Consider the following 21726-nt stretch of genomic DNA (forward strand, 5'->3'; position numbering starts at 1 on the left):
CACAGTTGTCAATATGTGATTGTTGGCAGATAATCTGATGTGCTGCATAGGAAGGGTGTTGAGATGTCAGTGCGAGGGTTGCTGTTATTCTCACACATGCCAGTTTTTTGCTTAGTATCTCTGGGTAAATCAGTTAAGTTATTTTACACCTCTGTTTACCTACCTGAAATGAGTGGGTGAGATGATAACTGCAAAATGGCTAATTCAGTGTACATAAAGAGCTTTGATCTTCTGAGGTGTTTGTAAAGCATCACTTGAAAAAGAGGGAAGTAATCCTGATAAGGAACATTTTAACTTTTTTCTGTTTAACTTGCTTACATTTTCTTTGCTGCTGTTGCTATAAACACTTAGAATTGCTTTTCTAAAATAGCACAATCCAACACAAATGTCTGAAGCTTTACTTGTGTTTACCCATGAGTGAAATTGTTTGTACCTGTTAATGCTCTTTGTCCTTTGAATCATTTGTGATGGCCATAAAAACGTAGGAAACAAAAAGTCTGAATGAACCAGGAACTTTGTGAGCAGGTGTCTTTATGTTCCTTTTTTTTTCTCCAGTTCCAAGTGCTGTGAGAAACATTCACGTTTCACCTAATGGCATGACAAACAGCCTGAAAGTGAGCTGGACACCTGGAGGTGGAGATGTTGATTCCTACACAGTGACTATATTTCAGCAAAACCATCAGCTTGATTCCCAGAGTGTCTCCAAACACGTCTCTGAGCACACGTTTCACAAGTTGGAAGCTGGGGAGCTGTACCGGGTGGTGGTGCAATCAAACAGCGGTGCCTTGCACAACAGCTTAGAAGCTTTTGGGAGAACAAGTACGTTTCTTTTGAGACAAGGAGCAAGTTTCATTGTGTCCACCCAGAAGCTGACTCGTATGAAATAAGTTACACACTGCCTGTTTATGCAACACACCACTGAGTGTAGGGAGACACAGACTCATGAGAAGTGTTTTTATTTCAAAGAGCTTGAGTCTTTGCTCTTGCAAACACTTAGGTGTGGCTTCATTAATAGCAGTGAAATCTGTCACATGAGTAGCTTCACCTGGGTAAATGTGTGTGGGATTCAGGCTCCCAGCCCAAAGTGTGCCTTTGTAGGAGGAATGAAATTTCATCCCTGCCCAGTCCGGTGCCTGAGTCTATCCAACACATGCATCTGTGGGACTCTGCAGTCAAATGCTGTGTGCTGGCAGTACTCATTGCATGGTCATGGCTTCTTAGATGATATAATGCCCCAATACACTACTTGTCAGGATGCAAAAGACAACTTGTTTTTAATCCATCTTCTCTCTTTTGCACCTGTATGTTTGCTGTGGCCTTGACTTTTGTGCAGCAGCAGGTGGCTAACATTTTCCATTTTGTGCCACTATTTTGAAACAATTTAACACTTTTTTTAATTGGTTATTCTCCATACACCTTTCTAACCTGCTTCAGACAGTTCATACAACTCTTCATCCCCCTTTTCATTGTAATTTAAGTATATCTTTGGCTTTTCCATGCTCAGTTCAGATATCCATGATGTTCTGTAACTTCACCTGACTGTATTTATGTCTAGGGATTCTTTACTGGTGCAAATACAAGCACAAGCATCCGTCACTTTTCCCATGAATGAACATGCAAATGTATATTCTTTATTAATTACTCAAAATTGTGTACTGAATGGTCCGTATTTCACCTGGTAATGTCATGCCTTTAATTGTTGCTTCCAGTTCCAGCATCTGTCCAAGAATTATTAGCCCACCACGCTTACAGCAGTCATTCCTTGTTAGTAACCTGGCAGAAGGCTCCTGGTGTAGCTGAAAGATATGACATTCTGCTCTTGAATGAGCAAGGAGTCCTACTGAGCAACAAATCAGAACCAGCTACTGCCAAACAGCACAAATTTGAAGATTTATTAGCTGGCAAGAAGTATAAAATACAAGTTTTGACAGTCAGTGGTGGACTCTTCAGTAAACGAGCAGAAACTGCTGGCCGAACAGGTAATTAGAACATCTTGTTTTATTTATAGCTCCCTCAGTAAGATATCATTGAATACATGAATCATCTGTATGTCTTGATACTGGAAAGCTTCTGATAAGAACAGACTCCAGATATTCATGCATCATTTTTCCTGTTATGTGCTTAATATGTGACTTTGAAATTTGCTGGCATAATAAGGTGGCCATAGTGCATATAAGAATACTAAAGCAGAGTGCTAAGTGCCTCCCTCAGTCTATCCACTATGGAATGATCTGAATTCCTTACTGTTACAAAGTTTTTAATTCACAGTCTCGAGGCTCTTAGCACAGGACTTCATGTAAATAAGAATCTCTAAACTTTGAGCCAAATCTCGCAGCCTTCACTCTAGTAAAGCTTCTTGTAGAAGTTAATGGACAGTTCTGTGCTGAGCACAGGCTGGAGAACCAGGCCTACTGGGAAATACAAACATTGTATTGGAGAGACTCAGTGGCACCTCATAAATGCTTTTTCCTTGCTTATGAAAGTTGCTGTTGACATTACTTAGCTACTTGTGGCTTAATTGAAATATATTACAGCCATGAGTTGTTACGTTATTTAAGGTTCAGCTTAGTGCATAGTCACCCTGATACTTACTCTTGCATTTATCTTTCCCTTCAGTTCCAGCAGCTGTCACAAACCTGAAGGTCACCGAGAACACCACTGACCGCCTGTCCTTTAGCTGGACCACCTCACAAGGAGAGCTTGATTCCTACGACATCTTCCTGTACAACCCAGACAAGTCCCTTCATGACAGGATTTCAGGAGAGCAGCACCTTCAGCAGTGTTCATTCCTGAACCTGCGGCAAGGCAGGATGTATCGAATGGTGATCGTTACCCACAGCGGAGACCTCACTAATGAGTCATCTATCTTTGGGAGAACAGGTAATAAGATGCACGAAAAGCAACTGTCTCCAGCGTGGTACTTGTGAGAGACACCAGTGAGCTTGTCTGGGTGTGATGCCCATGCTAGATACAGGCAACTATTAGAAGTATGTCAATTCTCTTATACATGAAAGCATTAGGCAAATAAGAGGGAAAATTCTAAGTTATGTAGTTACAAGAAGAGAAATGTAGCAAAAAAGGTTTACTATCTATGTTTTACAATAGTTCCCAGGTACTCAGGTTAGGAGAAGGGCATCCCAATTTATGCTGCATAAGCTTTAAAGGAAAACACTTGACTCCCGCCCAAAAACCAATACTGGTCTGTGAGTGGAAAAGACAAAAAGGCAAAGCAAGAAGGGTTAACGGAGTAGGCAGTCTTCCAGTGAAATAAAACTTGTTTCCCATGGGGAGCTCTGGAGGCATCTCCATGTTTGCTCAGCCACATGTGGGAAGCAGTTTCCTAATGCAGCTCTAGCAGACCTGACTATCTGTGAAATCTTCCTTTATTCTCTGATCCTCAGCGTAGCAACACCTGTGGACCACTGCTTCTGCACAGTGATGCACTTTCTCCAGCTACGTCACAATTGGATGTTTCCAGACACTGGCTAGGAAAAAGCTGCTTAACATTTGCAAAACTATCTATTACGAACATTTCAGCTCTTTTTTGGGACAATGGCTGTTCAAAATATGAAAGCAAAGTGTTGAGACGTACTTCCTGATGCTTCCTGCGTTTCTGGCCAGCTGCAGTGTCTGTCTACATTACTGCATGGCTGTCATGATGTGAAACCCTTATATCTAAGTATAAGGTCTGTTTGACTTTGTTGCTTCTCCTCACCCTAAGGAAGTTCAATATCCACTCCCTTTTTTTTCAGTACCAGCGCCAGTTGTTGGTCTCAAGGCATCCAACAGAAACATGACAGACAGTCTGTGGTTCACCTGGGGTCCAGCAGCAGGAGACGTTGACTTCTATGAGCTGAATCTTTACAACCCGAATGGGACACAGAAAGAAACGTGGCAAAGGAAAGACCTGAAAGAGTGGCATTTCCAGGGGCTTGTTCCTGGCAGAAAGTACACTCTGGTTGTGGTGACCCACAGTGGTGACCTGACCAACACAGCAAATGCTGAAGGAAGAACAGGTAAGACCCAAAAGGTGTGGGATTTTGTTTAGTCATCTCTGTCAGGATTCAGATCAGTTCACAACTATGCAACAGACTTTTTTTCTGATGATGAAGGATTTATTATTATAAGAATCATTTAAGCTCTAAAAGATAAAGGATGTCCCTGAGGGTATTAAACCAATGGAGCATGATTTTGTTCAGCACCGTTTTTCACAGAAACACAGAATGGTTTAAGTTGGAAAAGACCCCTGGGGTTCATCTGGTCCAACTTCCCTGCTCAAGCAGGGCCACCTAGAGCAGATATTTCTTTCAAAGACTTAGGAATCCATAAAGGCTCTGGAAGTAACCACAGTCAGTGCAGATGCAGTGTATCCAGGATAACATCAACTACTTTGTGACGCATGAAGAAAATAATAGATGTTTCATCTTACTTGGTTTGTGTAAAAGTTTGGTAAGAATCCCTCTCTCTTTTTTTTTTTTTTTTTCTTTCTATGTAGCACCCAGCCCTCCTAACTCTGTCTCATTCACCGATGTTGCAAACACTTCTCTATCGATCACATGGCTGGGTCCTCCAGACTGGACAGACTATGATGATTTTGAGTTGCAGTGGTTCCCAAAGGATCCTCTCACCGTATTCAATCCCTACAGCAGCAGCAAATCAAAAGTACGCATCATCTATGGCCTGCGACCAGGAAGGCTCTATGAGTTCAGCGTGAGAACGGTCAGCGGTGACAGCTGGAAGACATACAGTCAAGCTCAGTCTGCAAGTGTGAGAACCAGTAAGTAACGATCTCCATTGCCCCCTAACATGCAGCTAGAGAAGTTGCAAGGCTGTTAAATCTTACCAGTTCCTTTCACAGTTAGTAATTTCCATTAACAAGTTCATGAATGACTGGCAATGAATTCAGCTGGACCCTAAAATAAGCCCTTCCCTTGCTGTCTACAAGGTCAGCTGGTCAAAGGTTTAAAATGGGCATATACTTGCAAACATCACATCCAGAGTGAGGCTGTTTGGTTGCAGAGTCTAAATTGATCCATTTCAGGGGTAAAATAAGGCTGAATATCCAAACTTCTCTGGCGTTAGGGACAGTAGGATATTGAAATTGTCAGAATATTTCTGAATGATCAGAGGAAGGCTGAATGAAACCCTGCTGTACTAGATTTGAAACTGGAAGGGAAGTGTTTCATTGGTGTGCGTTTCTGACAGTCAATGAATGTCTGGGAGTTTTCATCACCTCTGCCTGTCTCTAGCAATCTTGGTAGCAGGCTGATTTGAAAAAGTGACGTAGAATTGTAAAAATAACTGAGCCTTGGCAAACTTTCCTGTCACATGGTGTGGGGTTAAGCTCCAAATTCACCCCAGTGTTTAGTATGCTGAATAGCTCTTTAGACTACATTCAGTATATTCATTAAAAATGACAGCATAGCTACCTTCTTCACCTGTATTTAACTGCTTAAATGTAGGCAGGTGTCTGCCATCTGAAAGTGAAATCCTGTTCTTGCTACATGTCATGTTATATACGATGCTCCAATTTTACATGGACAAAATATACTTATCTGATACGCTTTAGTAATATGGACACACCAAACACTATCCAGAAAATCCGATCAGTCATGAGATAACAATATCAGTACTGATTGATACTGTTAATCAGATGGAAGCTCCAAATAAATTGCAACAGTTTTAGAAATTCATTGCTTTCCAGTGTTGCTTTTCTTAAGACTTTGGCAAGTAATTTTGTTTGTTTATTTTTTTCACAATTAATTACTGAAGCTTAAACCTGATGAGGCCAATGGCACTAGCTCCAATTTCAGATGCCTGAAATGAGCTAGGCTGTCTTGCTTAATAATCAGGCAGCACAGGGTTGCAGGAGAGAAATTTTGGCTCCCAGCCTCCTGCTCTGATCAAAGAGCTGATGAAGAATCTAGGGCTGCAGCCTGAGCCATGGGGTTAGTAGAAGTGTATATGATGCTTGTTCCTTTTCTCACTGAACTTTAATTTCGTAACATCTCTCTAGAACCAGACAAGATACAAAGCCTTCACTGTCGGCCCCAGACCTCGACTGCCATCGCGTGTTCCTGGACTCCTCCTGACTCTGACTTTGATGGATATAGCGTTGAGTGCAAAAAGCTGGACACTCGGGAAGTGGAATTTTCTAAAAGGATAGAAAAGGACAAATCTCTGCTTAATATCATGACCCTCGTTCCCCACAAGCGCTACCTGGTGTCCATCAAGGTGCACTCTGCAGACATGACAAGTGAAGTAGTTGAGGACAGCACCATCACAATGATCGACCGTAAGTGGAATGCAGAATCACTGCGAAGGGTGGCAGTGAGCACCTATAAGTAATTGCTGGTGGTAGCTAGACAGCAAAAGTTCTGAGCTCTGCAACTGCCAGTATGTGGCACTCTTAATTGGGTAGCCGAAGAAGACAGAACCTGTCCTTTGGCCCCTGTGGTGACAGGCAACGTGGGTTTTTAACTATCCTGCCTCTCAGTACATTGCCAAACCTGCTTATTAGGCTCATTCACGAAATATAGCTTGATAAACAAGAAGAATTATCCTGTCACTCTGATGGTCAGTGAGCACCGAAGATGTCCTCATTATTACACACTTTTAATTGCCCTCGCTGTTGCTGCTTGGCTTCTTGTGCCTGGCTGTTTCCCCTCACAGACAGCAGCCATCTTCAGCACAAAGATCCCTTAATAACAGGGTTATGGCTCTGGGTCCTCTGTGGGCTCTCTCTGCTCTCTTCTGAGATGCTGCCTGACCAAATCACCTGTAAGATTTAGACCTGAGGGAGGATCATAGATTTCCAAAGCTCGTGCTTTGAAACAGTTCCTGCAGTTTCTCCACCCCTAGGCTGCTGATACTCTTATTTCTCTTGTGCAGAGGGGAGGGCAGCACCTGCTGGTGCCTCTGTGCTGCCAGGCATCTCTGTGGTCAGCAGCACGCAATGGCTGGCCCTAAAGCTGCCCCGGTTCTAGCAGCACCTCTGAATTCAGTTGCATGGTGTAACACAGAGGCCTGAACAGCTCCAGGGCTGAACTTCTTAAAAATGACAGGATGGCCAAGAGGCCTATGCAGAGTTCTCTCCTTGGCTGCTTACTTAAAGCCACGTGTGTGAAGCGCTAGATGGTAAAAGTTATGTTTGCTTTGGGAGAGTTCAATTACAAACCCACCGTTTCCCCACCCCAAAGCAATTGCCTTTTAATTTTAACTGTGTCCATCCCCTCCTGTACCACAAAGAATGCTACAAATTCAGACCTAATAACAACCCATGCAACAAGAAGTTGGGCTGAGTCCTGTGTGCAGGTTAGCTGTTCCATGTTTGCTCTCAATTGTTTTGCACACTGCTGCTCTCCCAGTTTATCACTGGAGGCCCTTCCCTAAGGCAACACAGCTCTTCCCCAAAAAAATGAAGCTTGGTTTTATAGATTGAAGAGATTTAGCTAAACACCATAAAAATGTGATTTTTTTGCTTCTTTTTCCAGTCTGAAACCCTTTGAAGTTAAGCCACCTGCTTACGTATTTGACATTTTCTATACGTGCAATATAATTTCAGTAGTGCAGATTTTTAAACAGTTCTGCAGTGTAGATCCTTAAAATCCCTACTTTTGCTGTGCTAGTTCTCTGAGGGTTTTTCCCTATGTTCTTTGCTTTCCAGTTTAGTTCTGCAGTGTCACAATTCGAGGTATAGTTTTCTATCATACAAAGAACATTTCCTGTAGAAATCCTGCAATCAGCCTGGGAAATGGTACTTTGTAGTTGAATGCTGTGTCTGACTGGCTCAGTGCTCTTCATTTGGAAAGGGAAGCAAACATTTAGATGCTTAAAATAGGCAACTTCCTGTAGTGAGTGTGCTAACTGGCCTCCACAAACCTGATTTACACTTGTGTCATATTTAGCATCTACAAATTCTAATTTCCTAGATTTAGCAAGACTTTAATGCATTTCCATGTGGCCTTCTGGAGGAATTCCTGCTGAGGAGCTGCCACTGTTATTTTGGTTAACTCATTGCTGGCTTGTTTCATCCTTTGGCAGTTTCGCTGTGGGAGATGAAGACACTTTCTTGATCGCAAAAAGAATAGATTCAGAAACTTGGGTCCAGTCAGCTGAGCTTTATTAAAATTGCATTTCCTTTGCTAGGTGTAGCTCACAGCAAATACATAGACAATGCTTTTCCTTTTTTCCCCCCTTATTTTGTTTAATTTTTCAGGTCCTCCTCAGCCACCTCCGGACATACGAGTGAACAAAAAAGAGGTGCTGATTACCAAATCCTCCATCAACTTTACTTTTAACTGCAGCTGGTTTAGTGATACCAATGGAGCTGTGAAGTACTTTACTGTGGTTGTCAGAGAGGCTGATGGTAAGTGTCGTGGTTTAATACTGTTCTCTCTGTGGCTTGTACAAGCTACATGAGCTACACTCCCATCACTGCACAGCAGTGTGACTTCTCATATAGTTGCTGAGTTTCACAGAAGTTTTGGGCTCCCTAGCCTGGAATCTTAAGCACTCAGTCTTCTCCTCAGAAGGTCAATAGCAACGGCAGAGCTCAGCCAGAAGCAGCCTTTTCTGCAGTTGGCCTATATGTGACAAAGCAGATGGATGTCTCAACAATTAATATGCTGTTTTTCAGAAGCGGCTTCATTTACTGGCATGCCAGGACCTATTTTATGACTCCTAATAAAATTTCTTAATCCCTCTGTCCATCATCCCATAAGTGAAAAAGCAGAGGTAGTATTTCCACTGTCTACTTTGCCGTGCTTGTGCAGACTACAAAACTCTGAGAAAGTCTTTTACATGTTACTGTGAGTTTCCTTTCAGCAGACTCCTGTCATTTCATATTGCAGTTTTTCTCTGTATACACTAGACCCTGCTAGTCCGTTTGTGGGATTTTTTTTACTTGCTTTTTGAAATAGCTGGTAGTAGGATCCAAGATTTCGGACCACAGATTGCCACCGACAGCACAGGAAAAAATGTCATAGCACTGAATTTAAGCTGTGCATACCTATTACAGTTTTGTGACTGGAAATGTTACAGCCAGCTATTCTGAGGTCTTCTGACGAAATCTATTTGAAGTTCCCCAGAAGAGTAGTACCAGCGTTGATCCTAGAAACAAGGTACCCAAGATACTCACTGGACAGCCAGCGCAGCCCTCCAAGGAATGCTAGAAAGCTGGATAATAAAAAATTTTGTCTGTCAACACTTTGAGCTTATACTGCTGCATCACATTAATGGCTGTGATATGTACATCTTCTCTCTTTCTCCACATGTGATGTAGGTAGTGAAGGAGCAAAGCCTGATGAGCAGCACCCATTGCCTTCCTACCTGGAGTACAAACACAACGACTCTATACGCATCTACCAGACAAATTATTTTGCCAGTAGGTGTGCTGAAAACCCTGACAGCGACTATAAAAGCTTTGACATCAAGCTTGGAGGAGAAATGGAAAATCTAGGAGGAAAGTGTGATCCAGACCAGCAAAAATTCTGCGATGGACCCCTAAAGCCTCGGACTGCATATAGGTCAGATTTATGTTGGTAACTGTGCTCTGTCACGTTAGTAGGCATGGTGCTATCTGAATGCCTGATACACTTGAGCTTCTGCAGGTTGTGCATTACACAGCTGTGTTGTGTAATGTTCTTTCTGTTTCACTTCACAGTTTATAAAACCTTTATCTATGCCCAATTCCATAGGTATAAACCATTCTTTCATTAGCATGGGAATGATACAAGTAGTTATGCATAGTGAGTAGGTTTATTTATTTCCTTTTGATGTGAGCTTTCCTGTAGTTACTAAATCTTTCTTTAGAAAGACTTAAGACTGTCGTCTAAGTCAGAAGAGTATTTAGGAGAAGGAGAAGGCAAGGATGACACACTGAATTTGTGTGGCACTACTACCCATACCAGTCCTTTTGAGCAAGTTAAAAAAAACTAGAGGTTATTCTAATCCATGGCACAGTTCAGAGACTCCAGAGCAAGGCCTGAGTCAGCTGTAGGATGTAGAAGAGCACTGCTGCCAAGACCAGGCTCATCAGTTATACAGGCTGTGAGGCCACATGGGAGCTCCAGTGCAGCTCAGTCACACCTTTCATGCTGGCAAACACTTTGCAAAGAGGTCTGCAAGACACTCACCAGACAGCCACATGGACAGAAGGCACATGCCAGGCAGTGGACAATCGGGCCTGTCAGCTTCTTCATAGTCATTAAGACATTGCTGTGGAGCCCGTACCACTCTCTGCTCTCATTAGGGCACATTTTCCAAAAATTCAGTTTGGGAAATACCAATGTTACCAGGAGAACAAAAAGGATTGTAACATTTCTCCATTAGCACAGCCCAGCCCCCACCACCTGAAGGGAAAACATCTCCCCACTGAGAAGCATTTCTGAGTCCTCTCACCACCACAGCTTCTGCTGACCCTTCGAACTCTGTCAGGCTGCATGTGCCAGCAGCAAGGGCCCCATCCATCACCTCAAAGGGTACCTCTGAGCCCTCCATCTGTGTTAGCTGGGTTGGGATTAACCTATCCCAGCTGCTGTACTTAAGCATCTGCATTAAGAGCTGTCTGTGGTCGATGGACAGGTTTTAGTGTTCCCTAAGAGGCAAGTGAGTTCTTATCTGAATCTTTTATTTTTCCACTGTTGGTTCTGAACATCTGATAAGCTTTAACTATTACCTGTACCGTTCTATTTAGGATCAGCATACGGGCTTTCACCCAGCTCTTCAGTGAAGACCCAAAGGAACTTCCCAAACCACTCTTTGCAGACACCTTCTTCTCTTTACCAATCACTACAGAAGCAGGTTAGTTTCAGGCTTGTTTTTCATTCACTGTAGCAAGTAATTATATATTGTGCCTCAAAACACTCTGGTATCCAGGACTATTTGCAAGGAGTGGAACAAAACCAGATTGTTGTGCAGTGTCCTTAAGGTTACTTTGAAATGAGTCTGAAGCCATGGCCATTATTTGCCATGGATAAGCCATGAATTTGAAAATTGAGAGAACTGCTTGATGGAGCTGCTGACAATGAAAGAAAGGGTGAATGCTCAGTGAAAAAAAAAAAAAAAAGCCTTGAAGTACAAGATAAATGAACTCCCATATGATGGGGCTATGTTTTCTTTTATTCTGGTTGGGAGTGCAAAGTTTTGCATAATGTTTAGAAAAACTAAGAACAGAAAATCAAGGCCTGTTTCAGTTACATGTTTTGAATTTCCATGAATTTAACCATTTTCTGTAGACAGTAATAACATATCCCCTGAACAGTGTTGATTCTTTGGTTCTTCGTATCTTTTCTTCCAAATATTTAAATGTGCTGTTTCATTTCCAGAGCCTCTCTTTGGAGTTATTGAAGGTGTGAGTGCTGGCTTGTTTCTGATTGTGATGTTAGTGGCTGTTACTGCTTTGTTTGTCTGCAGACAAAAAGTTGGGTAAGTAGAGTCCTTTAATCAGCCTCTATTATGAGGCTAGGGCAAATTAATTTGATAGAAGAAATACAATATTTAAAGCATAACTGTAAAATCAGAGTAATGCACTGAACCGTTCAACAGTTGAAATATGTGTCCCCTAACATCTATGCACACTAAGTGTAGAACTAATGACTTAAATACTAATAGATGAATAAATTCTGGATAGGAGATTCAACCACCCACTGATGTTAGTAAGAATTGTCACACAGAGGATCCCTGCAACTTCTAGTTTTCAGTAAGAGTCTGAATATTTCTGAAAAACTGGTTTATCTTGCAAACTCAATGGCTTTTGTCAAAAAGGAAATGTTTCAAATTATTTTCATTCCTGTTTTAGATGGGTTCTTGAAACTGTTCATTTAGACTTTATTATTTCAGTTCAAAATTTTTCAAGTGTAACATTACCTCAGTGTCCAAAACATTAGTTCAAACTTTATTTCCCCATTTTCTGTTGATGGTAATTTTACATTTCACATTACAGATGAATTTTAAATAGTGAATTTATATATATATATTTTTTTAAAAAGCGAAATACTGTCTCAACTTTGAAAAAAGCTTTATCCATTGAAACCATTTTGCATGACTGAAAGAGATGCAACATTATTCGTAGGAAATAGGACGCTCTCCTTAATGATAAGCTGGGAGGAATGAAGTCTTGTTGCCTGTTCACGTTCATGTGCCCAGCATCACTTTTAGCAAACTAAAACGCAAGAAAACTCTGCCACAGCTACAAACAGTATCATGTGATCAGAGCCATAAATTAAAACAGACTTTTTAAAATTCTTTTTTTCCAGCTTGCTGCTGTAAGTCATGCTACTGGCAGCTCTGATTGGTATTGGTCTGTTGTAGTAAAACAAGTGAAAATACCTTCTTTTTTGTTCCAGCAATGGCCACGAGAGACCTGCAGCAAGGCTGAGCATTCGCAGGGACAGGCCACTGGCAGTTCATCTGAACTTGGGGCAAAAAGGGTAACATCAAAAGTTTTGTTTCTAAGAGCGCTATTTTAACATGGCATCATGGATGAGCCGCCCCATTCAGCTTACTGATGAAGTGTTTCTTTTTCTTTTAATACCATTTCTAGGAACCGGAAAACTTGCAGGTAAAAAAAAAAAAAAAAAAAAAAAACTTTAAAAAGCTTGATAAACCAACTGGATAAATTATGACTGTGATTCATCCTGTGATTTTCTTCCTCCTGTTGAATATTTCAGTCCAATCAAAGTCAGTCACTTCGAAGCACACTTCACCAAACTCCAGGCAGACTCCAACTACCTCCTGTCCAAGGAATATGAGGTGGGAACCAAATCTAGACAAAGCATCTTGCTTTAGGAATGCGCGGGCTGCTTGAATCAATGTGTTAATGCGTTTGAAAGGCCTACATTTGTGTGTCTCACACAAACCAACATAAGTTTGAGAGTTTCACCTGAACTCCACTTGTGCTAATACAGAAACCAGCTCTTCATTTGGCTTAGCATCTTCTGGTTGGTAGCCTCTGCCTGATGCCTGCCTGGCTGAGGTCAAGGGCATTCATTTGTGTGCCACGTGTGTGGGACAAAGCATGGAAAACATCTGCCAGCCGTGTGCTTGCCTTAAACCATTGTGGTTAGCTATTTAATTTTCTTTTTTTTTTGTTTATTTGTTTGTGTTTTTTTTGTTTGTTTGTTTTGTTTTGTTTCAAATACACCTTTTCCCTGTTCACAGCCTTTGGGAGCTGAAAAGCACTGTGCTGCCAAATCACATCCTTTAATTATTTTCACCTCATATTTTATTTCTAATTTTTTGCAGGACTTAAAAGATGTGGGTCGAAACCAGACATGTGACATAGCACTTCTGCTAGAGAACAGAGGGAAAAATCGATACAATAATATATTGCCCTGTGAGTTTTACTTTTGGTTGTGTAATATTACATCACACCAGCTATTTTTCACTTTCTCAGCAAGCTTAGTGGAAAAGAGAGTGCAGCCAGTCCTTTCCCTCCTTTCTGTCAGAGATGAAATACCTTTGCCAGCTCAGGTCCTGGTGCTTGGAGGCAGATGATGTATGGCCCTACGCACGCAGACCAGTAATTTCATTTCACACTAGAGATGTAGCAACTGGTGTTCAGTCTAGAGAGAAAAAGCTCAAGCTATTATCGGCATTCAGTCACTGCTGATAACAAGGATAGTAGAAATAACAGTAGAGTTGTTTACATACTGGTCTCATCCATTCAGTGCTGTCTGACATAGGTTTGTTGACTCTTTCTTTTTCAGAGGACAGAGCAAACCTACTACGCCATGTAGAGCTAGTGTGGTTCTGCATGGTGGGACGTGTGTGAGGTTGGCTGTGTTCTCTTGGGGCAAAACCTCTCACTGAAAGCTGCTCCCTTTAATCACCTATCGGGCAGCTTTGAAGTTAACAGGTGCCGTGCAACTTGTGGCTCTTTTTTTTTTTTGTCTGTGCAGTAAAATTCTGTGCAACAATTCTGTACAACTCGGCAGAGAAATTTTTGTTTATTCACTGCTCCCATCTCACCTGCCCACCTTGTAGCCTTTGGAACACTCCCCAGCCCTCCTGGATGAAAGAAGCAGTACAAACATAAACAGTTTTCCTTCTCTATTAGCCCTCTGTGTAACATCCCTGTAATAATCTTGCTGGTCCTTTCACAGATGCACTTTTATAAATGGTAGAGGGACTGGAAATCAAGACTTAGCCATAAACCTCTTGTCATCCTTTTCTTCCTAGATGATACATCAAGAGTGAAGCTTTCCAACGTTGATGATGACCCTTGCTCAGACTACATCAATGCAAGCTACATACCAGTAAGTGACTCAAGGATGTTATTTTACAGTCCTCCCTCCAGTGGCAATTTGTCCTTTATCTGAAACTGAATACAAAGCTGGAGGCTTAAGGCTCTCCTCCCCCTTCCTTTATGCATTTTAGCTAAAAGTCTGAGAACTCAGTTTGTGGGTGTGCTGAAAGGCTGTGTCTGACTGCCATTAAGTTAGCTGTGAGTGATTTAGCCAGCACTGAAGGACACTTTCTTGGATTGCTGTAGTTATGTAAGATAGCAGGTCTAATTGGCCAAGGACACATTTTCAAAGGTCACTGATTTTATGCACTGTCCACAGCAAGTGTAGCTAACACTGCAGGTGGCATCCATATTGTGAAGCTGTAGCTCATCCTGACAGTGTTGTCATCTTGCAGGATGGTGAAGCTGGCCGAGATTACAGTAATGCCCTTTGCCAGAGAGCTGTGATTGATAATAGCAGTGCCTTTAACAATATAAATTTCAAGCCAGCACTCAGCTAATTTATTAAAAACAGTAAAAGTAGAACAAAAGATCGTAGTAGTTCCAAATTGCTTGAGACCGTGCTGTACACAATAGAACAATTAAAAACTTTGACTGTCACAAAAGGAAGAGTATTTAGATACACTGCTGCAGTCTCTTCCTCTCTGAGCTCCCACCAGCCTTCTGCTTCAAAGGCCAAGGCAACACTTCAGCTTTCAAAACCGTTGTCCCAGCAAGGGCACCATTGCTGCAGAGCCCTGGCTGTAACCCCGTGGCTTGTTCAGTTGTTAGAAGATCATTTTTCTGCCTTTATGGAAACTAATGGAGTTCTCTTTACTTGCAGGGCAACAGTTTCCGCAGAGAATACATAGCAACTCAGGGCCCTTTGCCTGGCACCAAAGATGAGTTCTGGAAGATGGCATGGGAACAAAATGTCCACAATATTGTCATGGTAACCCAGTGTCTTGAGAAGGGCCGGGTGAGCAGTGACTTTTCTTCATTATTAATGACTTTATTATTGTTTTATTTTTTTTTTATATAATGACATTATTAATGTTTTAATATTTATTAAGTGTTCACGCTTATTATTCGCATCACACTCATGCCAAAGGCCCCACTCAAGGAGATGTATGGTCATACACAGTAAGAGATGAAAGCTGTAATGTAAAGACTGGAGACAGATTGTCTGTGAAGTGAAGGATGCAGTGACCATCCCAAGATCATGCAGCTTGTCAGAGTTAGAGCTAGGAACAGAGCTCAGGGCTTCAGGTCTCCATTCCAGCACTTTGTGCACTAGTACTAATATAATTCCTTTATGTATTCAGAAGAACAACCACTCACAAAAGAAAGCCAGATTATCACATCTACTAATTTAAATATAAGCTCTAGAGAGCAAATGTTCATCATTAAATAGATGGCATTCTTTTTGATGCATAAGCCCTGATGTAGTAAGCAAAGAGAGCACTCACACACTTCAGCGTTGCTGAGCACCAGTTTAAGGAGGTTGTTTAGCTGCCTCAGCAACCCACCTCCCCATGGATGACCATATCCTGCACCTTCTGTAAGACAGGGACTAGGTCTGTAAAAAGGTTCAACTAACTTGAAGTAGTGTTCATCTAGTAGACATATGGGGATATTTCCTTTTAGTTTACCATTTCTCCTTGCAATGGAGAAAGCAGATGCATGCAGGCAGCAAGCCATCTCTTCTTGCACCTCACTGGCTCAGGGTGGGACCCCGCTGTCATGTCTCAGCAAGAGGCAGGGGAGCATACATCAGAGGCCTAGTTCTCATCTGTGCAGAGCTCTGAGAAGAGCGAGCACAGAAATGTTGTGGTATCAGTGAAGTGCTTCCCATTCCACCCACCACAAACATCTACAATGAGAACTCTCACTTCCATCCAAGTCCCTTCCCATCCCAGCCCCTGTTTATTGAGCTGAAAGGGCAGGAGGTGGCATCTCTCCCTGAATTCAGCTGCTGTTAGTACTGCCTTTCTTGGTCTCGTGAGGAACTTTGACTTCCCAGATGTCTGCAGGAAATACAATGCAGCAGAGAGGAAACAGTCTCGGAGATTCCTGGGGTGCCTGGAGGAAAACTTTCTGATGCAAGTGGTGAGGGAGCCAGGTGCCCCACTTGACCCATTGTTTGCAAGCAGGGAAGCACGTTTGGGTGATGTGATGGCTGGAGGCTGCCTTGGGCACAGAGATTAAGAAATGGTAGAGGTTTTGATCCTTGGTGAAGTAAGGAATGTGGTTAGTTGAACTGCTACCTTGGATTTCCAGAGGGCAGACTTTGGCCTATTGAGAGACCTGGTTGATAGAGCCCCCTGAGAGGTGGTGGTTTTGAACTGTAAAGCCTGGACCTTCTTCAAGAACAAAATCTTAAAAGGTGCTGCAGCAGGCGGTCCTAATGCACCAAAAGACGAGGTGACAGGGGAGATCAGCCTGGCTGAAACATGAGCTGCCTCTGGAAATAGGAAGAAAGAAAGCTTATAAACTCTGGAAGAAGGGGCAGGCAACTCAGGAGGACTGTGGAGAGTTTATAAACTCTCTTTCTTCCTGTAAGTGACCGCCTGTATGTGTCAAACGTTCCTAAGTCGATGGGGCCAGACTGGAGTCATCCAAGGGTGCTGAAGGACTTGGCACAAGCGCTCACCCAGCCACTTTGAGTAATTTACCAGCAGTGCTGGACAGCCTCCCAGCTGACTGGAGGTTAGTGCATGTGGCACCCACCTACAAGAAGGAGGATCCAGGGAATTACATGTCTGTCAGGCTGACCTCAGCACCAGGGAAGGTCATAGAGCAAATCACCGAATGCCATCACATGGCACACAGGGGACAATCAGGTGCTCAGAAGCAGCCAGCATGGGTTTATGAAGGGTGGTCCTGCCTGACTAACTTGATCTGCTTCTATGACAAGATGAAGCAGACATCCACTTTGTAGACAAGGCTGCGGCTGTTGTTTGCCTGGATTTTAATGAATTGAGTTCAATCCCTTTAGTGGCCAGTCCCCAGTGGTGTTCCCCAGGGCTCAGTATTGGGCCAGTTTTGTTCAACATTTTTATCAACGATCTGGATGAGGGGAGTGAGTGCACCTCAGTAAGTTTGCAGATGGCACCAAGTTAGGCAGGAATGTCACTCTTCTTGAGGGTTAGAAGGATTTGCAGACAGATCTGGACAGACTGGGTCAATGGGACACATCCAACTGTGTGGCATTCAGCACGGGTAGGAGCTGGGTGCTGCACTTGCATCATAACAGCCCCACGCAGTGCTACAGGCTTGGAGAAGAGTGGCTGGAAAGTTGCCCATCAGAAAAGGACCTGGGGTGCTGGTCAGCAGCCAGCAGAACATGGTCCACCAGCGTACCCATGTGGCCAAGAAGGCCAGCAGCATCCTGGTCTGCATCAGAAATAGTGTGGCCAGCAGGACTAGGGAAGTAACTGGCCCATCAAACACTGTGTTCAGTTTTGGGCTCCTAAGTACAAGAAGAACATTGAGTTACGTGACCATGTGCAGGTGAGAACAGTGAAGCTATTGAAGGGACTAGAAAACAAGAGTGATGAGGAGCAGCTGATGAAATCGGCTGATAAAGCTGTTCATTCTGGAGAACAGGAGGCTGAAGGGATACCTCATCGCTGTATGCAACTACCTGAAAGACGGTTGCAGCAAAGACAATGTCAGTCTCTTTTTTCATTGAGTGATAGGATGCAAGGAAACTGTCTCACGTTGTGCCAGGGAGGTTTAGATTGGACATTAGGAAAAATTCTTTGTGGAGAGAGTAGTCAAGCATTGGAACGGGCTGCCCAGGAAGTGGTGGAGTCCCCATCCCTGGAGGTATTTAAGAGACATGGATGTGGCACTGTGGAGCATGGCTTAGTGTTGGGACTCAGTAGGTGAGGTTGATGGTCGGACTTAATGATCTTGAAGGTGTTTTCCAACGTAGATGATTCTGTGATTCTTCCTTCATCCTTAGGCACAGGAGGGCTGAAGTCTGCTCCTGCTGGTTCTGCGTGGAGGCACCGTTTCCAGCTGTCACTGACATGGATCAATCTTTGTCTGTGTCCCTGCAGGTGAAGTGTGATCACTACTGGCCCCTCGACCAGGATTCCTTGTACTATGGAGACCTGATCGTTGAGATGCTGTCTGAATCAGTGCTCCCAGAATGGACAATACGAGAGTTTAAAATCTGCAGTGTAAGTTTGCATTCATCTTTTTTGGGGGGCGGGAAGGGGAACGGGGGGATAATTGGCTATTGGGTTAAAAATAACTGCAAGGCTAAATTATGAAGGTTTATTTTGCTGTAGCAGAGTTGCGTCATGCCCAGCTCATCTTTGGTGGTAGCTGTAGCATTCTGAAGGTCCAGGGTGTGTGTGTCCTCCTCTCTTGGCTGTTCTGACCCCCCACTTTTGTACCCCAACAGGAAGAGCAGCTTGACTCAACGAGGCTCATTCGTCACTTCCACTACACTGTGTGGCCAGATCACGGTGTGCCAGAGACCACCCAGTCCCTGATCCAGTTTGTCAGAACTGTAAGGGATTATATCAACAGGACCCCAGACACAGGACCGACTATTGTGCACTGCAGGTATGCACAGCAGCCAGAAGTCAGCAGCACAGAGCCTTTGTGCCTGCCATTGGGAAGATCCCAAGTATTCCTACCTCTTAGGATATGGGCGGCCACAGAGGGATGACCAATGGTCTCAAGTCCCCAGATGCATCAGAGCAGCATTCCCAAGGCACACGCACTCACTACCTTGCCCCAAAAATGATTCTCAGGGCACTACTGTGTCTTTGTGGGATCACTGGAGAGCACTTCAGAGTGTCAGCAGCTGCCATTGCTCAAATGTTTTTGCATTCTTAAATTGCCTTTGTGCTGCTGGTTGTGGCCCAACATCTGGATCACAAAGGAACATTCTGAAAAGTAAATATATACCGAGGGATGAGTTTGGCTACATATGGATCTGACAGATCCATCGTTTACCCCCTTCTGACTGAGATCTCTCCCCTCCCTCCGCATCTCCTTTGAAATCTCACAGGGTGTTCTCTTTTCAGTGCTGGTGTTGGCAGGACTGGCACATTCATTGCACTGGACCGAATTCTGCAGCAACTGGATTCAAAGGACACTGTTGACATTTATGCAGCAGTGCACGATCTAAGGCTTCACCGGGTTCACATGGTTCAGACAGAGGTAAGTTCTGGGTAGCCTGCAATATACAGCAACACCAGCTGCAGTATATAATCAACAGTCTCTCATCTTCAAGCACAGCACAGTTACTCCACTGTGAAATACTAGTTAATTCCTACTAGTTAATTAATACTACTATAATTCTAAAACTCTAAGCACAGTGACCTTGTAGCTTTGAAGTTTGTGTTTTACTGAGCTGCTCTGCCCACTTTCATTAATGGTACTGGAAGAATCGATCACCCTTCTAACATATTATGCAAGAGGGAGTATGTACATTCTACAAGTGCAGAAAAAGTGTTCAGGATTTCTTTCTGTGCTTTTAAAACTGCAGGAAAATCACTTTAAGTTAATAGCAACTAAACACTTAGGAGCTGATGTAATGAAGGAGAGTTGTTGAGGCAGTCTGCGTTTTGCCTGGGAACTGTTAATAGAGGACTCAGAATGTTTGATGGGTCTGCCTGTATTAGCTTGATGCTAATGGAGCTCTTTGTTGCAATTTGGAAACAAAAATATCCCTGGCTGAGCTTCTTAGCAGAAGTCACACGAGTATAAAGAAAGGTGCCATTGGGAATATAAGAGAGATTTCCCAGAACTGTCTTAATTACAGAACGCCTCCTCTTTTAAGGGAGACAGGTTCTCAGCCTGATCTGGGCATCCTCAGAGAGGAATACATTTCACCTTCCACATGTTCCCACCATCCATAGTCAACAAAGGCAGGTAGCAGGCATCCTCCCTTTCCTACTGCCAGAGCACTGAGAAAAATGCACAGAGCAATAGCTGAATTTATTATGGAAAATAGATAGATAGAAAATGCGGGGGGAATAAACACATGCTTATTGAAGTAATTTTATCTTTGACATGAAGTAATATTAAAAAAATACATTTTGATATAAAAGATTTTCAGCCTAATTTGGGGGTACCTTGCTACACTAATCGCAAAGCAGTAACGACCCATTTCGTAAACCCTGAAGGGTGGCAAAGCATGGGGATTTAACAGTCTGTTCTATAATGGTAGTTGATAGTCAGTAACAACATGCTGATCATCTCTGCATTGGCTGTGAATGTCATCTTAGCTCCCTTCTAGTGAGACACATTCTGCAGAAAAGATGGTCTGTCATTCACTGCATATTCAAAAGCAGTCTTATAACTTATATTGGACCAAAAAATACAGTTTTTGCCAACAAAATCTAGATCATGAAAGTTCTAGGAAATGTTGACATACTTTGATAAAATTATGTGGAAAATACAGCTTTTCAGAACAAAAAATCAGGAAATTGTCTCTTCCCTGTGCTTCCCTGTACATACCAGTTGCTACTCACATAGGTTATCTAAGCATTCAGAAATAGTAGCTGTGCAGCGTAGCCTCAAGTCAAATTATGCCTTACAGTTGGTAAAGCTTTCAGTCATGACATAAAAAAACATATTATGACAGTCAAAACATATTGACAGTCAAAACATGTTATGTTAGTTTATGTTTTAATGGTACAATTTCTAAAACCAGATGATCTCAAAGTTCACTACATTGCCACTGTGAAAAGGAGACTGATTCCAGAAGTACATTTTCACTTTTAACACCGCTCTTGATTCTGTGGGAGTCAGCCTGTAATGATTTTTCACAATAAAGCAAATGAAATCATGAAATTTTCCAGAGTGACTTAAAAAGAAAAAAAATATTTTTTTGCAGTGTCAATATGTGTATCTACATCAATGCGTGCGAGATGTGTTAAGAGCCAGAAAACTTCGCAGCGAACAAGAAAATCCCTTGTTTCCAATATATGAAAATGTGAATCCAGAGTATCACAGAGGTAAGTGGAAGTTTACCAAATTATAAAGTATTTCAGATGTAATACATCACTGACAATGTAATTAAGGGGGCAAATTGCTCTGAATTGCTTGCCATTGATGTTTGTTCTCTTCTTGGACATTCAGTTCTTCACTGATCTTTTCTTGTGACTCTTGCAATTTCATCTGCTTTGTAAGGGGCTTGCCAACCATGTTTCAGCAACTTCGTTTCTTTCATTAGTAGTATTTATAGCATCTCATCCTGCTCTTGCCTTATCATCATGCTCTCCTTGTCTCACACTTCATGATACTTAAGCTGTTGGATGAACTGAACTCCTTCCCTAGCCCGATACTGGCCTCCTCCTTTACTTCACAGCTGTTTACACCATCCGCTTTTAAGCATACTGAGGCCACTGGCTGGGATCCCTGGTCTCTGTTGTTATCCACGGTGTTCATCTTCTGTCCTGAATCATCCCCATTTTCTGTTCTAAGGTGGCTTTAGGGGACTTTCTGCCTGTCTTACCTGTATGTGTCCA

At 42.7% G+C, this 21726-nt stretch overlaps 1 protein-coding gene across 2 annotated transcripts in view; it reads left to right on the forward strand.

Moving 5' to 3' along the window:
- The window catches only part of PTPRB (protein tyrosine phosphatase receptor type B), a 62597-nt gene that overhangs the window by 35820 nt on the left and 5051 nt on the right, over positions 1-21726 (forward strand). For both annotated transcript variants that reach the window (XM_068669206.1, XM_068669207.1), the window contains 20 exons: positions 556-819; positions 1710-1979; positions 2617-2880; positions 3753-4016; positions 4496-4777; positions 6017-6295; positions 8219-8368; positions 9284-9527; positions 10697-10803; positions 11328-11427; positions 12348-12431; positions 12545-12562; positions 12672-12753; positions 13246-13336; positions 14182-14258; positions 15072-15206; positions 18295-18417; positions 18645-18808; positions 19276-19411; positions 21093-21213. In XM_068669206.1, the coding sequence (XP_068525307.1) occupies positions 556-819; positions 1710-1979; positions 2617-2880; positions 3753-4016; positions 4496-4777; positions 6017-6295; positions 8219-8368; positions 9284-9527; positions 10697-10803; positions 11328-11427; positions 12348-12431; positions 12545-12562; positions 12672-12753; positions 13246-13336; positions 14182-14258; positions 15072-15206; positions 18295-18417; positions 18645-18808; positions 19276-19411; positions 21093-21213 (3255 nt within the window). The remainder of the gene's footprint in view (positions 1-555; positions 820-1709; positions 1980-2616; positions 2881-3752; positions 4017-4495; positions 4778-6016; positions 6296-8218; positions 8369-9283; positions 9528-10696; positions 10804-11327; positions 11428-12347; positions 12432-12544; positions 12563-12671; positions 12754-13245; positions 13337-14181; positions 14259-15071; positions 15207-18294; positions 18418-18644; positions 18809-19275; positions 19412-21092; positions 21214-21726) is intronic.

This window comes from Anas acuta, chromosome 1, assembly GCF_963932015.1.
Source record: "Anas acuta chromosome 1, bAnaAcu1.1, whole genome shotgun sequence".
NCBI classification, from domain to species: domain Eukaryota; kingdom Metazoa; phylum Chordata; class Aves; order Anseriformes; family Anatidae; genus Anas; species Anas acuta.